Genomic DNA, 17,409 nt, shown 5'->3' on the forward strand with positions numbered 1-17,409 from the left:
TAGTCTTGGGTTTAATCCTATATCCAATTGAAAAAAAAAATATTCAAAATATTCATTCACTTTAAAATGTTCGCATAAACATAATTTAGGAAATAAGATGTAAATGATTTAACAGATACATAACATGAACAATCATAACCTTATCAGTGAATTGCTTTAGATTTGGATCGGGTCCTGCTATGAGCTGTGTATGTGGAGTCTGGCTAGTAGATAGTGTCCATGGACGAGCAATGATATCCTTTAAAAATTCACTTTCCTAAACATTATAATAATAATTAATTATTCTAGTAGGTACTGAAATACAGGAAATGTTTAAGTTATCAATTATGTTCTCAATAGATGAAAAGATACTTACAAATAATGTGATATATTATATTAAATAAATCTAACCTCCTCAATGGCATTTCCACCGTGATGCGGTAAGGAGGCTCAAGCACACCAATGACCTCAAGAGCTATGCCAGTGGTAGCTGAGCTACTGGTAGGGCCTCCCTAGCTGGACAGGTCGAGAGGTAGGGGCCAGACTAAGAGTGATACCCTGGTCCTCCAGGTTGGGGTTTTGCATAAGGCTGGTTACCTTACCAAATAAAAAATGTCTACAACTCAGACACTTGAACTGGAAAATTCAGTGGATCAAAACAATAAGTTTTGTTTTTGAAGAAGGTAGGAAAGAGGATTCCGAACAATTTTATAAACTATAAAAACAGTTAAATAAATATAATAAAAATGACTACATATTAATAGCAGGAGATCTTAATGCTAGAGTCGAAAATAATTCAATCCAAAATGTCTTAGGAAAATATGAAGAAATTTGTATGAATAACAATGATCAAGAACTATTAGACTTCTGTATTTTCAATAATTTTAAAATAACCAATACTTTTTTCAAGTAAAGAATATAAATAAATATACTTGGAATGGGCAGAGGAACAAGATCTATAATTAATTATATCATTACTAATTAGAAACTAGTTCCACGAGTGAGAGATGTACATGTTTACAGAGGAAACGAAATTTTTTCAGATCATTACTTAATTGTCTATAAAATAGAAATACTAGCAAAACAGAGAAAGGAAGTAAATAAGAAAAACAAGAAATAGAACAAGTATACAAAGTATATCTATTACAAGAAGAAAGCATTAGAATGCTATATCAATCATAATTAACAGATTACCTAAAGAAGCCGCAATCAGTGAAGATACAGAAGAAGAAGAATGGAAAACTTTCATAAGATAATCCATAAAGCAACCCCTGAAATACTTGGAAAGAAAAATAAAATATTAAAAAGAAAAACATTAAAAATCTGGAACACAGATATAGAAATTGCAATATTATTATTATTATTATGTGACACCACACAATTGAACCCCTTCCAACTACTAACTGCGTTCAAACTTGTTTAACTTTTTGCATGCACCATTAGTAGCAGAGGCTCTACCAATCGACCAATCTATACAAATGGCATACAAATCACTGCTTCAAAAATATACAAAGGAAACAGAAGAAATATAGCTGAAACCATAATACAGGAAGCTCACCAAGATTCTTGGGATAGATTTATTAATAAAATGGAAGACATGCATGGAAGACAGGACATAGCCAACAAAGTAGTAAGGTAATTAAACAACAAAGAAAGAGGTACAGCACAAATCAACATGATACAACAGAAACAATGGGTAGAACTTTATAAGAATTTATGGTATGACCCAAAATTAATAACAGAAAATAACAATGAAGAAATCAGTACCGATATAGAACCAATAAACTTGGACAAACTAAAAGAAGTAATAAAGGTATCGAAAAACAGAAAAACAACTGGATTAGATGGCATAAATATAGAGCTTCGGAAATATGCTGGAGAACATTTACTTCACAGATTCTTAAAATTAATAAATAACTGTTGGAGGAAATGTGAGGTTCCATCAGATTGGTTAAAAACTAAGATTATATCTATATTTAAAAAAGCAGACAGAGATGATTGTGGAAATTACAGGGAAATAAGTTTATTAAATACAGTTTACAAAATTTACAGTAAAATCCTGAATAAAAGACTTAGAAATATTGCAAACAATCTACACTTACAAGAACAAAATGGCTTCAGACATGTAAGATCATGTATAGAAAATATTTGTGTGTTAAAATAAATTATTGAAAAAAGACAAGAATTTAATTTCGAGACTCATAATATGGCCTTTATAGATTACGAGAAAGCTTTTGATAAAATACACAGAGAAAAACTATCGAATATAATGAAAACACAAGGATATCCATTATATTTGGTACAAGCTATACAAAGTTTATATAAAGATACAAAAATACAGTTAGGTAATAAATCAGAGTGTCAGGCAGGGATGTAGCTTATCTCCAACTCTAATCTATATATTGATCAGATTATTAAAAAATGGAAAACAACAATAAAACAATTTGTATCCAGATGACAGATTATATTACAAGACAATGAAGATGACCTTCAAAAATCACTTTCAAGATTAAACAAAATAAACCAACAGGACAATTTAAAACTCTCACAAAAGAAAACAAAAGTCATGGCACTTAAAGGTCGATATCATTTAAATCAAAAGTAGTTATAGAAAAAAAAATAATAGAATAGATGATACAGTTTAACTATTTAGGCTGCATAATAACATATCTAAAAGATAAAGATACATATGAAAAAATAAAGAAATTTCAGAAAATCTGTGGAACAATTAAAAGGACACTGAATAAAAAAACAAGATGAGAAACTCGACTAAAATTTTACAAAGTAATTGCCACTCCCACTCTATTGCATAGTTCAGAAACACAGACTGTTACAAGGAAAGATGAAAGTAAAATACAAGTTGTAGAGATGAGATTTTTAAGAGCAATAAAAGGATGCACAAAATTGCACTGTATAAGAAATGAAGACATCAGGAAAAAACTAGATATTTATAATGTAAATGAAAAGGAGTATAGAGAGAAATGGAAAGAGCATCTATTTAGGATGGAAAGATATCAGCTACCAAAAAAAAGTAGATAGATATAGACCAACGGGAAGAGAGAGAGAGATAGAGAGGAAGACCAGTGAAGCCAGAACAGGTAAATGCCTAATCCTTGAAGAGAAGAAGAAGAAGAAATAAATCTAACAATATTAGTATTGTGTTACTATCTATCTACAGAGAACTGCTTCCCAATCCTCAGGATATTATGTTTCACTAAAAGTACTATTACATGTGATAAGAAGTTGATCTAATACAAGAATCTACATACACAAATTCAGTAGATAAACCCAAGTGGAGAAGCATCCATTCCAATAAGTGGTTGACTTGAAAGCAAGATTTAGTGCCATTTCAAGGGTATATTCTACTTTGAGCTGGTTCCAGAAAGATGTATCACCAATGTAGACCTCAGTTCTCAACAACTACAGTAAGGATACGTTCTTCAGAGAACTGATTAAACAAATTTTTAATAGAACTTGTGCCATTATAACATTTATTATACACACATATTCACAAGAATATAGTAATTTTATTGCTGCAAATATTTCAACCAGAAACTAACTGGTCATCATCATCAGTGTATTAGCAGAGGCACAAGGTGAAGCTATAACAAAGAATGTTAATCTTATTTACAGAGCTGAGCCGCATGCCAGATGTCCACTTAATGGGTGGTTACAATGAAACAAGATTACAATTAAGGCCCAAATTTAAAATTATGTGATATGAAATAAAATTAAATTTAATTACATAATGAAATGACACAGCATTATATTAAATTTAAAAACAAAAATAATAATTAAAATGGGGGGGGGACATTAATGCTTGCCATTTGTGAGGATTAGAATCTCACAAATCTTGGCAATAAAAAGAGAGTCATTCTTGTGAATACATGTGTATACTACTAACTGATTACGTGTGCCTCCAGAAACACAATTCCAGACTCAACAAAGCAGTTTAGACACCACAAAAACAAGTTCTTTATGTCACACTGACTCAACATACTATCTCTAAGCTGACTAAGAGTGGCTCTCCCTACTGAGGATAACATTTGAAGGTGTTGTTACCAGTCTTGAACTTTTTGAACTAGTTAAATGAAGTGCTATTTTAAATAGCATTTCTGGCCCTTCAATTAGAGCAGTGTTTCTCAAACTTCAGATATCTGCCGACCCCTTCTTAAATTTTCATTATTACCAAGCACCCCTAATTAATTAATTCAAAAATAAATAAATAAATTAAAAATTAATTTAAAATAAATTAATTCGTTTATTCGTTTTCTCTCAGGGGACCCTGTAACCTCTAGAGAGTGCGTCCCCTGGATGGCAGATAGGGGAGCCCACCATGCGTGTGTGTGTATATATATATATGTGGCGGGGTGGTCCGAATATACTGAATAAGGACTCGTGGACCAACAGGGCCATAAGGGGCAATCATCTTTATTGTAAGGGAAGCGGCACTCCCATGGACTCCTAGCTGGATCTATCCTCTCCTTCTTCTACTTTGAGGAAGATCCACTTACTTTAATCTTTCCTATAAGGCCTTATCAGCCAACTCTTCTTACTTTATGACCCTTATGCTATCAGAGTACTCAAGGGTCATGGGGTCTTTTCATTTCTGGCCTTACAACTATGCCCTCTCTACAAACCTTACTATATTTCTTCTATAATCTACTCTCTCCCCTTCAATATACCCTATTCCTCCTATGGGTTTAAATTCGGAAGAAGGCTAGTTCAGAAGCCTTAAGGTAGCAGCCCTACCACTGAACTATTCCATCGTCAGGCTGGTTCCCTGACATGGAGAACATAATCCTACTTGTAAGCTGACAGAAAAAGATAATCGGATTGAATCTATGGGAAACGACCCTGGAATGGAAAAGGGAAAACAAAAATGGAAACAACAAAATATAATACACATAGCAAACTGGAATGTAAGAGGAATAGCATATAAAGAAATAGAATTAGACCAGTTATTGAATGAAAGAAATTTTAAAGTAGCAGTAATCAGTGAAACAAAAAAGAAATTAAAAGGAGCTATGAGAACTGAAAATTTTAATGTGATATACAGTGGAGTCGACAGAGACCAAAGAGCACAAGCAGGAGTCATGATTTGGATTCATAACTCCCTTTCAAAACAGTTAAAACATTATAAATTATGGAATGAAAGAATAATAGAAGTTAGAATAAAAATAGATAGAGGCTATTTAACAATAATTGGTTTATATGCCCCAGAAGAAGGAAGAGAACAGGATAATATTGATTTTTATAATCAGCTACAAAACATATATAATAAAATAAATAAAAATGATTACATAATTTTAGCAGGAGACTTAAATGCAAGAATCTGAAACATGAAAATTAATAATAATATAGGAATACATGGAGAACACACTCTCAACAGAAATGGTAAAAAATTGATTGACTTTGTAGTTTATAATAACCTAAAAAGAATGAATTCCTTCTATTAATATAATTAACGGCTATTTTAGCCTGTTTTTGTTTAGGAGTGTCCCTTATATTTAATACATTGGCTAACATAACTCAAAAGGGGTATATATATATTTTAGGGCATTATGGACGAGTATAGAAGGCAATTTGGCAGAATAAAAAATGTGGAAAAATTATGTACGTACCTTGTTTTTGGTTTAAAGATGCCTTCTAAATCCAAGCTCTTGTTGAAAGGTTGTATGTAAACGGAGGGGGGGGGGGGGGAGAACATGGGGATGTGCATGAGACACGGGAAATAAGTTTGGGAACCCGGGTTACTATTAATAATATATATATAAATATATATATATATATATATATATATATTATTTTGTTGTGGGGAGAGGGGGGGAAAGAAGGGGAAGGGTATCCTTATGTGGAAACTGGGTCAAGGGTTTATGGGGTGTGGACCGTTTCAGTCATCGTCTGACCATCGTCGGAACTTTGTGGGAATGACTGTAGGGCTATGTCAAGGCTGCAAGATGTATCTGCCAAATTTGGGCATTTGTTGTCACTAAATGGTCGGAGGCGTGGCTTAATTTGTAAGTTTTGGAACGTCCAACATTCGGAAATTGGTAGGGGCGGTGGACGTTGATAGAATTTCCATCGCATTTTATGGCAATAGTTTCAGATAGTCTAAGCATCGTTTCGTTTTCTTGTTTGTCAATGATTATGGCTTTGTCAATTTGGGGGATGTGTTTTTGTTCAAGGGCATGAGCTGCAATTTCTGTCTTCCCTGTATTCTGTGGTTTGTTTTTATTTTTGATGTTGCGATGTTTTTTCGTGTTCAGATATTCTGGAATGGGAATATTGCAATCCCTGAAGTGCTCTTGTAGTCTAGTCCATAACGACCTAATTGTAGAGCCTGTGTAGGTGACGTCACAGTCTTTTTGACAAGGAAATTTGTAGACTACGTTGTGGTGTTCGAATAATTCTTTGTGAGTGAGAGATTTAGTAGGTTTTAGGAGAGTTGCTAATTTATGGTTTGTGGTGAATACTAGCTTATAGTCCGTGTTTTTGAAAATGTATTTGTAAGCCTTGTATGTGTTTTGGATGTATGGCAAATTGATGACCATACATGTCAGAAAGTCTGCTTTTGTTGTATTATTGTTAAGACGGGATTTTGCCGTATAGTTCGCGTAATTTATTAGATGCGTAGGGTAGTTGCGATTTTTGAAAACCTGTGTTAAATACTTGAGTTCAGTGTTAAGAAAATTGTTGTTGGTGGAGAATTTGTAAGCATTGATAAATTGTGATAGGATGACTGATTTTTTAACGGAATATGGGTGGTATGGATTGAAATGGAGGTAGTTTCCGACATTTGTGGGTTTGTGAAATATTTTCGTGGCAATTCTGTTATGGCTTCTGATTAATGTAAGATTTAAGAAATTGATGGATTTGTTCTGTTTCCATGGTGAATTGTAGTCTGTTGCTAAAATCGTTGAGGGATGTTTGTAAGGCGGAGATGTGTGAGGGTTTGCCAATGCATAGAATATCATCTATGTATCTGTCATAGAAGGTGATGCGGGGGGGGGGGGGGGGGGGGGTGGAGTAGAAGTGATTCAATGTGTGCCAGGAATAACTCCGCTAATTGTCCACTGATGTTTTGGCCCACTGGGAGACCGAAAATTTGAACACATAAGGAGTTGTTGAATTTAAAGAAGTTGGCGGATATTGTGAGTTTAATCAAACTAATGATGTCATTTGGTGTTAATTTTGTACGTGTGTGTGTGTAGGGTGTGGTCCTCGAAGAGTAGTGTGTGTACGATGTCTAAAGTTTAAATATAAGGGACACTCCTAAACAAAAACATGCTAAAATAGCCGTTAATTATATTAATAGTGTTTAAGAGGAGTAGCATGGGAATTTCCCAGAAATTATACTTAATGAATTCCTTCTATAAACATAAAGACATATATAAATACACTTGGGCAGCAAGAGGATGGAAATCAATATTAGATTATTTCATATTAAATGAAAAGACATCAAAATTTTCACTAGATGTTAGAGTTCACAGAGGATATGAAATAAGCAATGACCACTTCCTTGTTAAAATAAAATTAAGATTACCACCTAAATGGCTACAAATAACCAGAATAGAAAGAAAAATTCAAACATTTGTTTATAAAACTAGACTTGAATGACACAAATGTACAATGGCTATATGAACAAAGAATTAACCAATATCTAGATAAAATAAAACAAAATGAAGAAATAGAAATAGAATGGCTTAATATAAAAACGATACTAAATGCAGCAGCAAATGAAAGCTTAGGAAAGACCAAAAAATTCAATAAAAGAAAAAAAAACTGAAGATCTGGGATGATACAATCAAAGAAATAATCAAAAAGAAAAAAGAAGCCTATCACAAATGGTTAAGCAGTAAAAGATTAGAAGATGAAATAGAATATAAAAGAATAAGAGCCATAGCTAAAAGAGAAGTCAGAAAAAGACAGAGAATCATGGAATAAATTTGTTTCTAATTTAGAACATGATTTATATAAAATAACACCCAATGTATATAAGATTGTGAAACACCTAAATGCAGATACCAAAGAAAACATAAAATTAAACACTGAATTGAAATTAGAAGAATTTCTAAATTACTACACAGAACTGTGGACAGACAAATATTTTAAAAAAGACAACTGGCAAACAATTAACGAAAATGAAAAGGAAATAACTGAAGAAGAATTAGAAATCAGCCTGAAAGAAACAAGAAATGGAAAATCACCTGGAGAAGATAAGCTAGGTTCAGAACTATATAAATACGCAGGAACAAGATTCAAAGAAAGATTCTTATTATTTTTAAATAAAATTTACTCAACTGGTATCCCCCCAATAGAATGGAAAAAAGCAATTGCGATTCCTATCTTTAAGAAAGGTAATAGAGATGACCCTAAAAGCTATAGAGGTATCAGTATACTAAATTCCTGTTACAAAATATTTTGTATATATTCTTGTATATATATTATAAGATTCTGCTATATATATAGCAGAATCTTAAATAATAAACTAATGAAATATTCCGAAAACTTTATTCTAGAGGTACAGAATGGATTTAGAAAAGGACGATCATGTATAGACCCAGCCTTTTGCCTAAAATTAATAATAGAGAAAAGAAGAGAATATAATTTAGAAACACATATTGCATTTATTGACTTTGAAAAAGCATTTGACAAAGTTAAAAGAAACATATTATTTAACATATTAAAAGAAAGACAAATACCAAATAATATCCTAAAAGCTATCACAAGTATATATGAAAATAATCAAATACAAATAAGATTAAATCATGAGCTATCATATACGAGAGAGATAAACCAAGGGGTCCGACAGGGATGTCCCCTCTCAGCAACTCTTTTTAATATCTACTTAAATGAAATAATAATAAAATGGAGTAAAAATTTACATCAAGGAATTAAACTTTCACCTACAGTTAACTTAAACACTCTCCTCTTTGCAGATGACCAAATAATAATTACAAATTCTGAAGATAACTTACAGAAAGCTATTTTAGATCAAAATGAGATATCCAAAGATTATGGTATGATAATATCAACAGAAAAATCAAAAACTATGGCCTTTAAAGGACAAGATCCAGCAAGAACTAAAATAGTAATAGATAACAAGATCTTAGAACAGGTGAATTAATTTAACTACCTAGGATGTATGATCACATATGAAAATGAAAAAGATATAAAGTTAAAAATTGCAAAATATTTAAAAATAAGGTGTAATTAACTCTATATTTAAACCAAACCTAGTTCAAAAGCAAACCAGACTAAAAGTATACAACACATTAGCCCTACTAGTCTTATTGTATGGAAGCGAAATCTGGACAATAAAACAAAAAGACAAACAAAGATTAGCAACAGCAGAAATGAAGTTTATGAGAAAAACTGCAAAATATACCCTATTTGATCACAAAAGAAAGGAAGAAATTATGAAAGAATTAAACCAAGAACCAGTAATAGAAAAAATTAAAAAATATAAACATAAATGGATGGAACACGTTCAAATTAATTAAAACAAATAAATTAATTAAAATTAATAAATTAATTTAAAATATTAAAAAATTAAATATCTATTTTATTTGAATTTATATGTTCATGTAAACAAAAAATATGATTTATTTTTAATAGAACAAACTTTATAAATATACTATAAAGTTTACTTACTTGAAATAATTTATCATCAATGAGAGGAGTGAAATTGCTTACGGTGAGATAAAATTTCAGCAAAATTTGGCTCTATAGTTGTTAATTTCAATCTCAGATGCGGTTCGACATCTATAATGCAATTCCTCTTCTTCGTCTTAATATCTACAAGGGCCGAAAATCCAACTTCGCACAGATATGAACTTGGAAATAGAAAAATGAACCATACAGCTTTATCCATTAATTCAGGAAATTCATTCTGTATTTGTAGCCAAAACGATGATAACGTATTCTCACTGTAATTTATTTTTTAGGAAACCATCAGAAGCTAGTTCTAAAAGTTGTTGTTCTTCTATTGACGATAGACCCTTTGGCATAAATTTGTTTTTATTGAAAGGGTATCTTATCCACTCTCAATATTAATGTCCAATTCAGGGAAATACTTTTGTAGATTCATTTGTAAGCTTTTTAAATGCTGCGTGATAGTAATTTTCACATCATCATCAATTTGTTCATTTGAACTTGTGAGCAATTCATGAAGCGATGGAAACGCGTCAAATTCTCCATTACCAACCTGCTTTTGCCATAACTTCATTTTTGCTAACGTGGCGCTCACTTTATCTTGGACATGAAATATAGAAATTTCCTTGCCTTGTAAAGATAAATTAAGACTATTTAATACAGTAAATATATCTGCCAAGTATGCTAATTGACTGAGCCATTTCCATTTACTTAAATACTTTTTCAATTCAAACTTTTCATCAAGAAAAACTTGTAGTTCATTCTGAAGTTCAAATAAACGAGTAAGAACTTTACCACGAGATAGCCAACGAACATCAGTATGGAAAAGAAGTTGTGTATAGTTGCTTCCCATTTCTTTGCAAAGTTGAGAGAAAAGTCTGCCATTTAGAGGATGGCCTTTAATATAATTTATGATTTTTACAGCTTCATCAGGAACTTTTCTTAGGTCTGTAGACATCATATGTGTAGCCAAAGCCTCCCTATGTATGCAGCAGTGTGTCGACTTTGCATTTGGTGCAACAGCTTGAATCCTTGAAACAAGCCCTTTTTTAGACCCGACCATGGATTTCGCTCTGTCCGTGCTTATTCCAACACAACTTTTCCAATCAAGCTTGTTTTGATGCATAAAGTTGAATATTTCTTCTCCTGTTGTATGTTCTGGCAAGGGTTGGCAATATAAAAGGTCGTCATGAATTTTTCGATTTTTTTTGTACCTAACGAACACTAGAAGATTTGCAAAATTTGTAATGTCGGTGGTTTCATCTACCTGCAACGCATAATAACGACTCTTATGTATATCGGATAACAATGTTTATTTTATATTTTCAGCCATTTCAGTGATTCTTCGATGAACGGTACTATTTGATTTGAAATATAAATCCTATCAAAAGATATTTTTGCATTATCTCCGATCATAATTTCCGCTATTATTTTTGCTGCAGGCTTGACCAAAGTTTCACCAATTGTTTCCACTGCACCACCTTTTGCTATTAATAGCGACACACGATATGACGCTTTTAAAGCCTTCATGTTTTCACCTCCTGACACGATTGACATCACTTTTTGAGATTCTTTTAAATTTTTTAGTTTATTTTGAAAAAATTCGACAGATTTGTCCTTGCATTCATTATGTTTCGATTCAAAATGGCGATTTAAATTACATGGTTTCATGCTTTCGTTTTTTAAAGTTTCACCACAAATTACACATAATGGAATAGGTTCCTCTTCATTTCCCATCCATGAAAATCCACATTTCAAGTAATTTATATCGTACTTACGAAGTTTTCTCATCTTCTTCCTAGTTGGTTCTTTAGAGATGTCAGACGACACACACGTATCAATTTCACTTGATCCAGATACAATATCAACATTTTCTTGTTGCTGACAGCTACTTGTATCTACTATGTTCCTCTCTTTTGCATATTTTAAAAATCCAGTCTTTAACCAGTGATCCATACTTAAGAATTTGAAAGCTAAAAAAAAATTACCGTATTTAACGAACAGTCCTTCAGCAAATGGCTAGTGAAAGCAAAACTCGAAACAGACAGCAATGGTAGGCCAGTAGAGATAAAGCAGCTATGAAGACGTCCATATGATTGGTGTGGTATTAACAAAAGATCGCTCTACTAATTGACAAAAGCAAGCCGACAGTTCAGTTGAAATGCTAATTCTCTTCAACCGAATTCCTTATATAATATCTGAAACACATTCACTCAAACAAAACCATATGTTGCCGGTGCACCATATGGTTTTGACTGTCTACTATACAGCATTTTATGTGGGAGGGGTCATGCGATTCATTAGTTCTGTTTTTACCCAGTTGTCTCTAATTGCACTATTTGTTGAGAAACATATTACACAGCCTGCAAATGTCTCTGTACCTTATTCAGTGATACAATAGGAACGTTTTATGATCTCAAACTTAAATTTTATTCTATGCGTTAATGATGCATAGCCGAAAATTGCCACGGACCCCCTGACGACCTTTCGCAGACCCCCGGGGATCTGCGTACCACACTTTGAGAAACACTGACTTAGAGGATATTTCAGACTACTCTGATTGTGGTATTCCCAAGTTCATGCTCATATAGTTCTTAAATTAGACAATTTCAGTGACTGGTAAGCATTAAACATAAATAATGCATATTAGTACAGCTTTGTGGCAATGTCTCCAGTTCCGTGATGCTAGACTACTAGGTAAAAGACTCTTATAAGTTCAATTTCAGTCACCAACTAGAGGAACTCTTTCTATGCTGATTCACAAGTTACTTAATCTTTGGCACAGGTAAACAAGTTATTTTCTAGGGAATTACAGTTTTCAGTCAGCAACTCAGAAAAAGTGACCACAAAACCCACATTAAGGATAACAATACAAGTTAAGGTTAGAATCACAACACGGTAGCATATATCTGCTATACTCTCAATTCCAATGCCTTTAAAATTATCAGTAGCTATGACATTTAGCTATAGGCATGCTATGGATGGAAGGCAGCTACCTACTGAATTATTAGAAGTAAAAGAATTTCGTGTACTCTCTTTGAGGAATAAAAAGGTGTTGGAGGATTTATTTATTTAATCTCATATCTTTTTGCTCTTTAATTTGGAATACAGAACAGATATAATTATTTATTAGAACATGAATTAAATTATGAAAAGCAATATAAAGACATATATGGAAAAGTTTTGATTATGTATGGAATAATGAAATCACGTTTGCTAAATCAGATGATGACATAGAATGAAATTTATGTCTTAATAATAAAGTAGTTAAATACAGGCAAAATCAAAAAAGAATGCCTTCAGATAGATATTCAAGGCTCCCTCAAAAATCATTGAGAAATAATCAGAAACCAGAAACCTACAGAACAAATAAGGAGTTTCAAAACTCAGAAAATATTTATAAAACATAGAAACAAATATGAAATCAGAATCTCAGATAACCAGAAACAATACTAAAAAGCGATTTTCTAGTGGCTTTTTTTTTTTAATAGTGATTCATTCATTTTTTCATTATCACGACCATACAATATTTTTTGGCTAATGTATTGTCTAACATTTTAGTGCTGTAAAACATGTATTATATTACCAATTCAGGTGCTCGAATTTCTCAGGAATGAATAAGTGGTGCAGAGGATCCGGTTACGAATGACCAAGATGGTCTGTGGAGTGTTCTCTAAGAAGAGACTAAAGGTTTGTGGGTTAGGTTATAAATTACAAAGAGATATAACAGAAACATATAAGTTGGTAAATGGATTTTACAGGACAGATGGAGAAATTCTGATGTAAATCGTTTTGTGTTAAAAAACGCATGAGACAAGGTGCACGATCTCCACTGTTAATTATTTATATGGATTGCATTATAAGCAAATCAATATTACGTCTAGCATCAAAATTTAGTGCTGTAGAACAAGTACTGTAGACCCAATTCATTTGCTTGGGCTTCTTGGGGATGAAGAAGTGGTGGAGACAATCCAGATGCAAATAACCAACATGGTCACAGGGCTGGTTCTCCTAAGAGGATACTAAAGGTGTGTGAAGGCAATAAAGACTAGAGGAGATATAACAGAAACATAAATTGGTAAATGAATTTTACAGATGGGGAAATGTTGATGTTATGTGGTTTCATGTTAAATCAACCATGAGACAAGGGTGCACACTACTCTTGAGTCATCATCAATGTGGATCACATTATAAAGGAAAGTAGTATTAGGCTTGGCATCAAAACTGGAGCTTTTCAACCCAGATCATTACTTCATCTTTACTTTAATTTATTTAGTTAGTAAATTCAGCACAAGCCTGCTGGATTCATTAACTAAGCTGAATAACTGCTGTAATAAATTATTATTATTATTATACAGCATCTCCCTGAAGTCTGGAGACTCATTGTGGGGGACCCAAACTAACTATTATACACACAAAACTTATCATACTTCTCCTCAAACTTATTCACTGTCAGAGAACCCACATCTGATTCTGGCAATCTATTCCACTCATTCACCACTCACTATGCAAAAAATCTGGTCAGCACATCCCTATTAACCACACTCTTCCACAACTTCCACAGATAGCCCCTAGTTCTCTGACTATTTGTCATATACTGAAAAATTTCCACTGCATCAATTTCATAAATCAGCTTTAATATCTTAAAAGTTTCTATTATGTCCTCTCTTTTCTGCTTATCAATTAAACTTTGTAACCTACAAACTTTCAACCTATCCTCATATTTTTTCTGAATATATTCTGTCCCAATGTACAAAAGTGATCCACTTTCGATCTGAACATTAAAAGAGAGAGATTATCTAAGATACATTAAAATTAGCAATTAATATTTACGAAGGAAAATTTTTATTTAAGATTTTTAAACCATATAAGTACGCTTTTGTCAGGCTGATTAACATCGATAAAAATATACCAATATGAATGTTGCTAAATCAATAACACTAATACTTCGATATCCTGATCTCTGACTTTGATGCAATCTACAGTAACATGTAAATTGAATTTCTCGGTATTTATATCAAAAATCAGTAGGGCTGAAATAATCATATGTAGTTCTTTGATACAGCAGTACACCAAGATTGACTGCATTGGCGAGATTCTATCCCAAGGTGGGTGGCAGAAGGAACAAAACAGAATTTCAAAAGATATAACCATAAAATTAAATATAATATCACATTCACCTTTATGTTGTAGCAGTTTTTGTTGAATATAAAGGGTGTCCCAAAATTCACGCAAGATTTAAATTTAGCGCCATTTGTGCGGTAAAGTGTTGCCAACGAGGAAAAAAAGACAGCATGACAGCTGACAGTTCAGGGTTATTAAAAATGGAGCGCTACATGAAAGAACAACGCATTTTCATTGTTGAGCAATATTTTAAAAATAATGAAGGTTTGGCAGCTACAGTTCGCAATTTTCATACAAAATATGGTCGGAATAGTGATTTAACTTCATCAACTGTGAAAAGATTAATTAAAAAATTCAAGGAAACTGGATCAATTAGTGATCTTATACACTCTGGCAGAAAACATCGAAGCAGTTCGTGAGAGTGTTGCTGAGAGTCCAGGAACATCAATTTGGCACCGTGGTCTTGAATTGGGCATTTCCAGAAACTCTCTACAGCGTATTCTCACAAAAGATTTGCATCTTTATGCTTACAAAGTTCAACTGACTCAAGAACTGACCACACACAGCAAAGAGAGTTCGTTGAATGGATTATGAAACAACAACAAGTGGATGCTTATTTTTTGAACAAAATCATCTTCAGCGATGAGGCTCATTTTCATCTTTATGGCTTTGTTAATCGACAAAATTGTCGCATTTGGGGTTCAGAAAATCCATGAGTGATTGTTGAGAAACAAATGCATCCACAACGTGTCACTGTTTGGTGCGGATTTTGGGCTGGAGGCATCATCATCAGTCCATTCTTCTTCAAAAATGCGGCTGGTAAGGCAATAACAGTTAATGGTGCTCTCTATCCCGACATGATAATCCAGTTTTTTGTGCCTAAATTGCAAGATATGGATGTGGACGACATGTGGTTTCAACAAGACGGTGCCACATGCCATACAACCCGAGAAACAATTCAATTACTGCATGAGTCATTTCCTGGTCGTGTAATTTCCCGTTTTGGTGATCAGAATTGGCCGCCCAGATCATGTGACTTAACGCCATTGGACTTTTTTCTTTGGGGTTTTTTTTTTGAAGTCTAAGGTTTATGCCAACAAGCCCATGACCACCCACGCCTTGAAGGAGGAAATTGAGCGCTGTATCAACGAAATTCAGCCACATTTATGCAAAACAGCATGGAAAATTTCGACAAAAGAGTGTGCATGTGCCAGCAAAGCTGTGGAGGCCATTTACCCGATATGCTATTCCATGCATAACCCTATACTGTATACTTTAAGAATCAATAAGAAATTACAATTTTTAATTAAAAACCTGTGTTTTCTATCAAAATTACTTCTTGCGTGAATTTTGGGACACCCTGTATAACCTTAGTAACCCTCATTCTCCTAGATAACTACTCTGTTTGTCTAGGAGAATGTTTGGTGTCTGTTTGTCAGTCAGCCATTCCTATCTATGCTACTAGCTTCACATCCATTCCCATTTGCTCCAACTTTTGTAATGATTTTCCATAGGATATTTTATCAAATACCTTTGTAAAAAGTCCAGCAGTTTCATGGGGTAGTTTCCTTTATCCAATTCTGCTGTCACTTTATTATAAAATGTTAATAAATATCTATGACAGGACCTACCCTTTACAAAGCCGTGCTGCCACTATAGAGCATTACATCCCTATCCACCAAATGTTAGATTTTACCTGCAACCAACTTTTCCAATAAAAAGACAAAGACTATGTAAATAGGTAGAACACTGAAAGCATCAACAGCATCTCGAATGGAAAAACTAAAATGTTTCAGATATTTAGGCACAATTTTTAGTACTGTTGGCAAATTGAATATGGCAACTGAAAACAGAATTAGTACAGTTGGTATGGTAGAAAGTCAAATGAATTAATTTATATGGAATAAGAGCGAAATTAGTCAAAACACTAGCTGGCTGCATACAGGACCAATTTTAGCTCATGGTTTCTGAGAGTCAGTTAGAAATAAAACACTTGATCAAAGATAGGAGACCACAGATGTGAAAGTTCAGAGAAAAAATAAGAGTGCATCAATGGCAGAATCATGTTAAAAATGAAAACATCAGGAAGGAACTTGGCATTATTGGCAATGTAATGTGTGAGCAGGGCTAATCTGAGGTCTATGCTATAGTCACTTAACCAGTATGCTATAATCACTTACCCCTACCCTCCCCTAGGATGCAGGAAAAGACCAGCAGGAAGCCCAAGATCTAGGTGATTTGAAACAATAACAACTGCCTTGGAAGACCAAAATATAAGCTCCGTCAATACTGGGGTCCTGACAGATAACATATTAATCTGGAGGCAAACTGTCAAAGGTTAGTAATGTGTAAATTTTTCATGTAGTACTATTGGAATATCCTATACATCTTATGTGGGTACATATCAGGAATTTGATGGTGATTAGGGATTTTTCAAGAGATGATAACAGGGAAGAGAACAAGAGGTCATTCCTGGAAGCTGTGCAAGAGTGTCACTTGGCTAACCAAGTAGAAAGTATAGCTGTTATCCAACTATATGGCTATGGGTTCAATTCCTACAGTGCCATGAATGTTTACTAAAGTTTTCAGCTAACAGATGATCATTTTCACCTGGTTAAGACTACTACTCTAATTATCGGAGGTTTGAAG

General features: G+C 33.3%; 1 protein-coding gene across 1 annotated transcript in view; it reads right to left on the reverse strand.

The window, feature by feature from the left end:
• LOC150098958 (carnitine O-palmitoyltransferase 1, muscle isoform-like) overlaps nucleotides 1-17,409 on the reverse strand; it is an 87,612-nt gene that overhangs the window by 20,097 nt on the left and 50,106 nt on the right. The window contains exon 5 of the mRNA XM_090405415.1: nucleotides 140-256. Within this exon, the coding sequence (XP_090261541.1) occupies nucleotides 140-256 (117 nt within the window). The remainder of the gene's footprint in view (nucleotides 1-139; nucleotides 257-17,409) is intronic.

This window comes from Typopeltis vanoorti, chromosome 15, assembly GCF_054136105.1.
Source record: "Typopeltis vanoorti isolate ZY-2024b chromosome 15, IOZ_Tvanoo_1.0, whole genome shotgun sequence".
Lineage (NCBI taxonomy): Eukaryota > Metazoa > Arthropoda > Arachnida > Uropygi > Thelyphonidae > Typopeltis > Typopeltis vanoorti.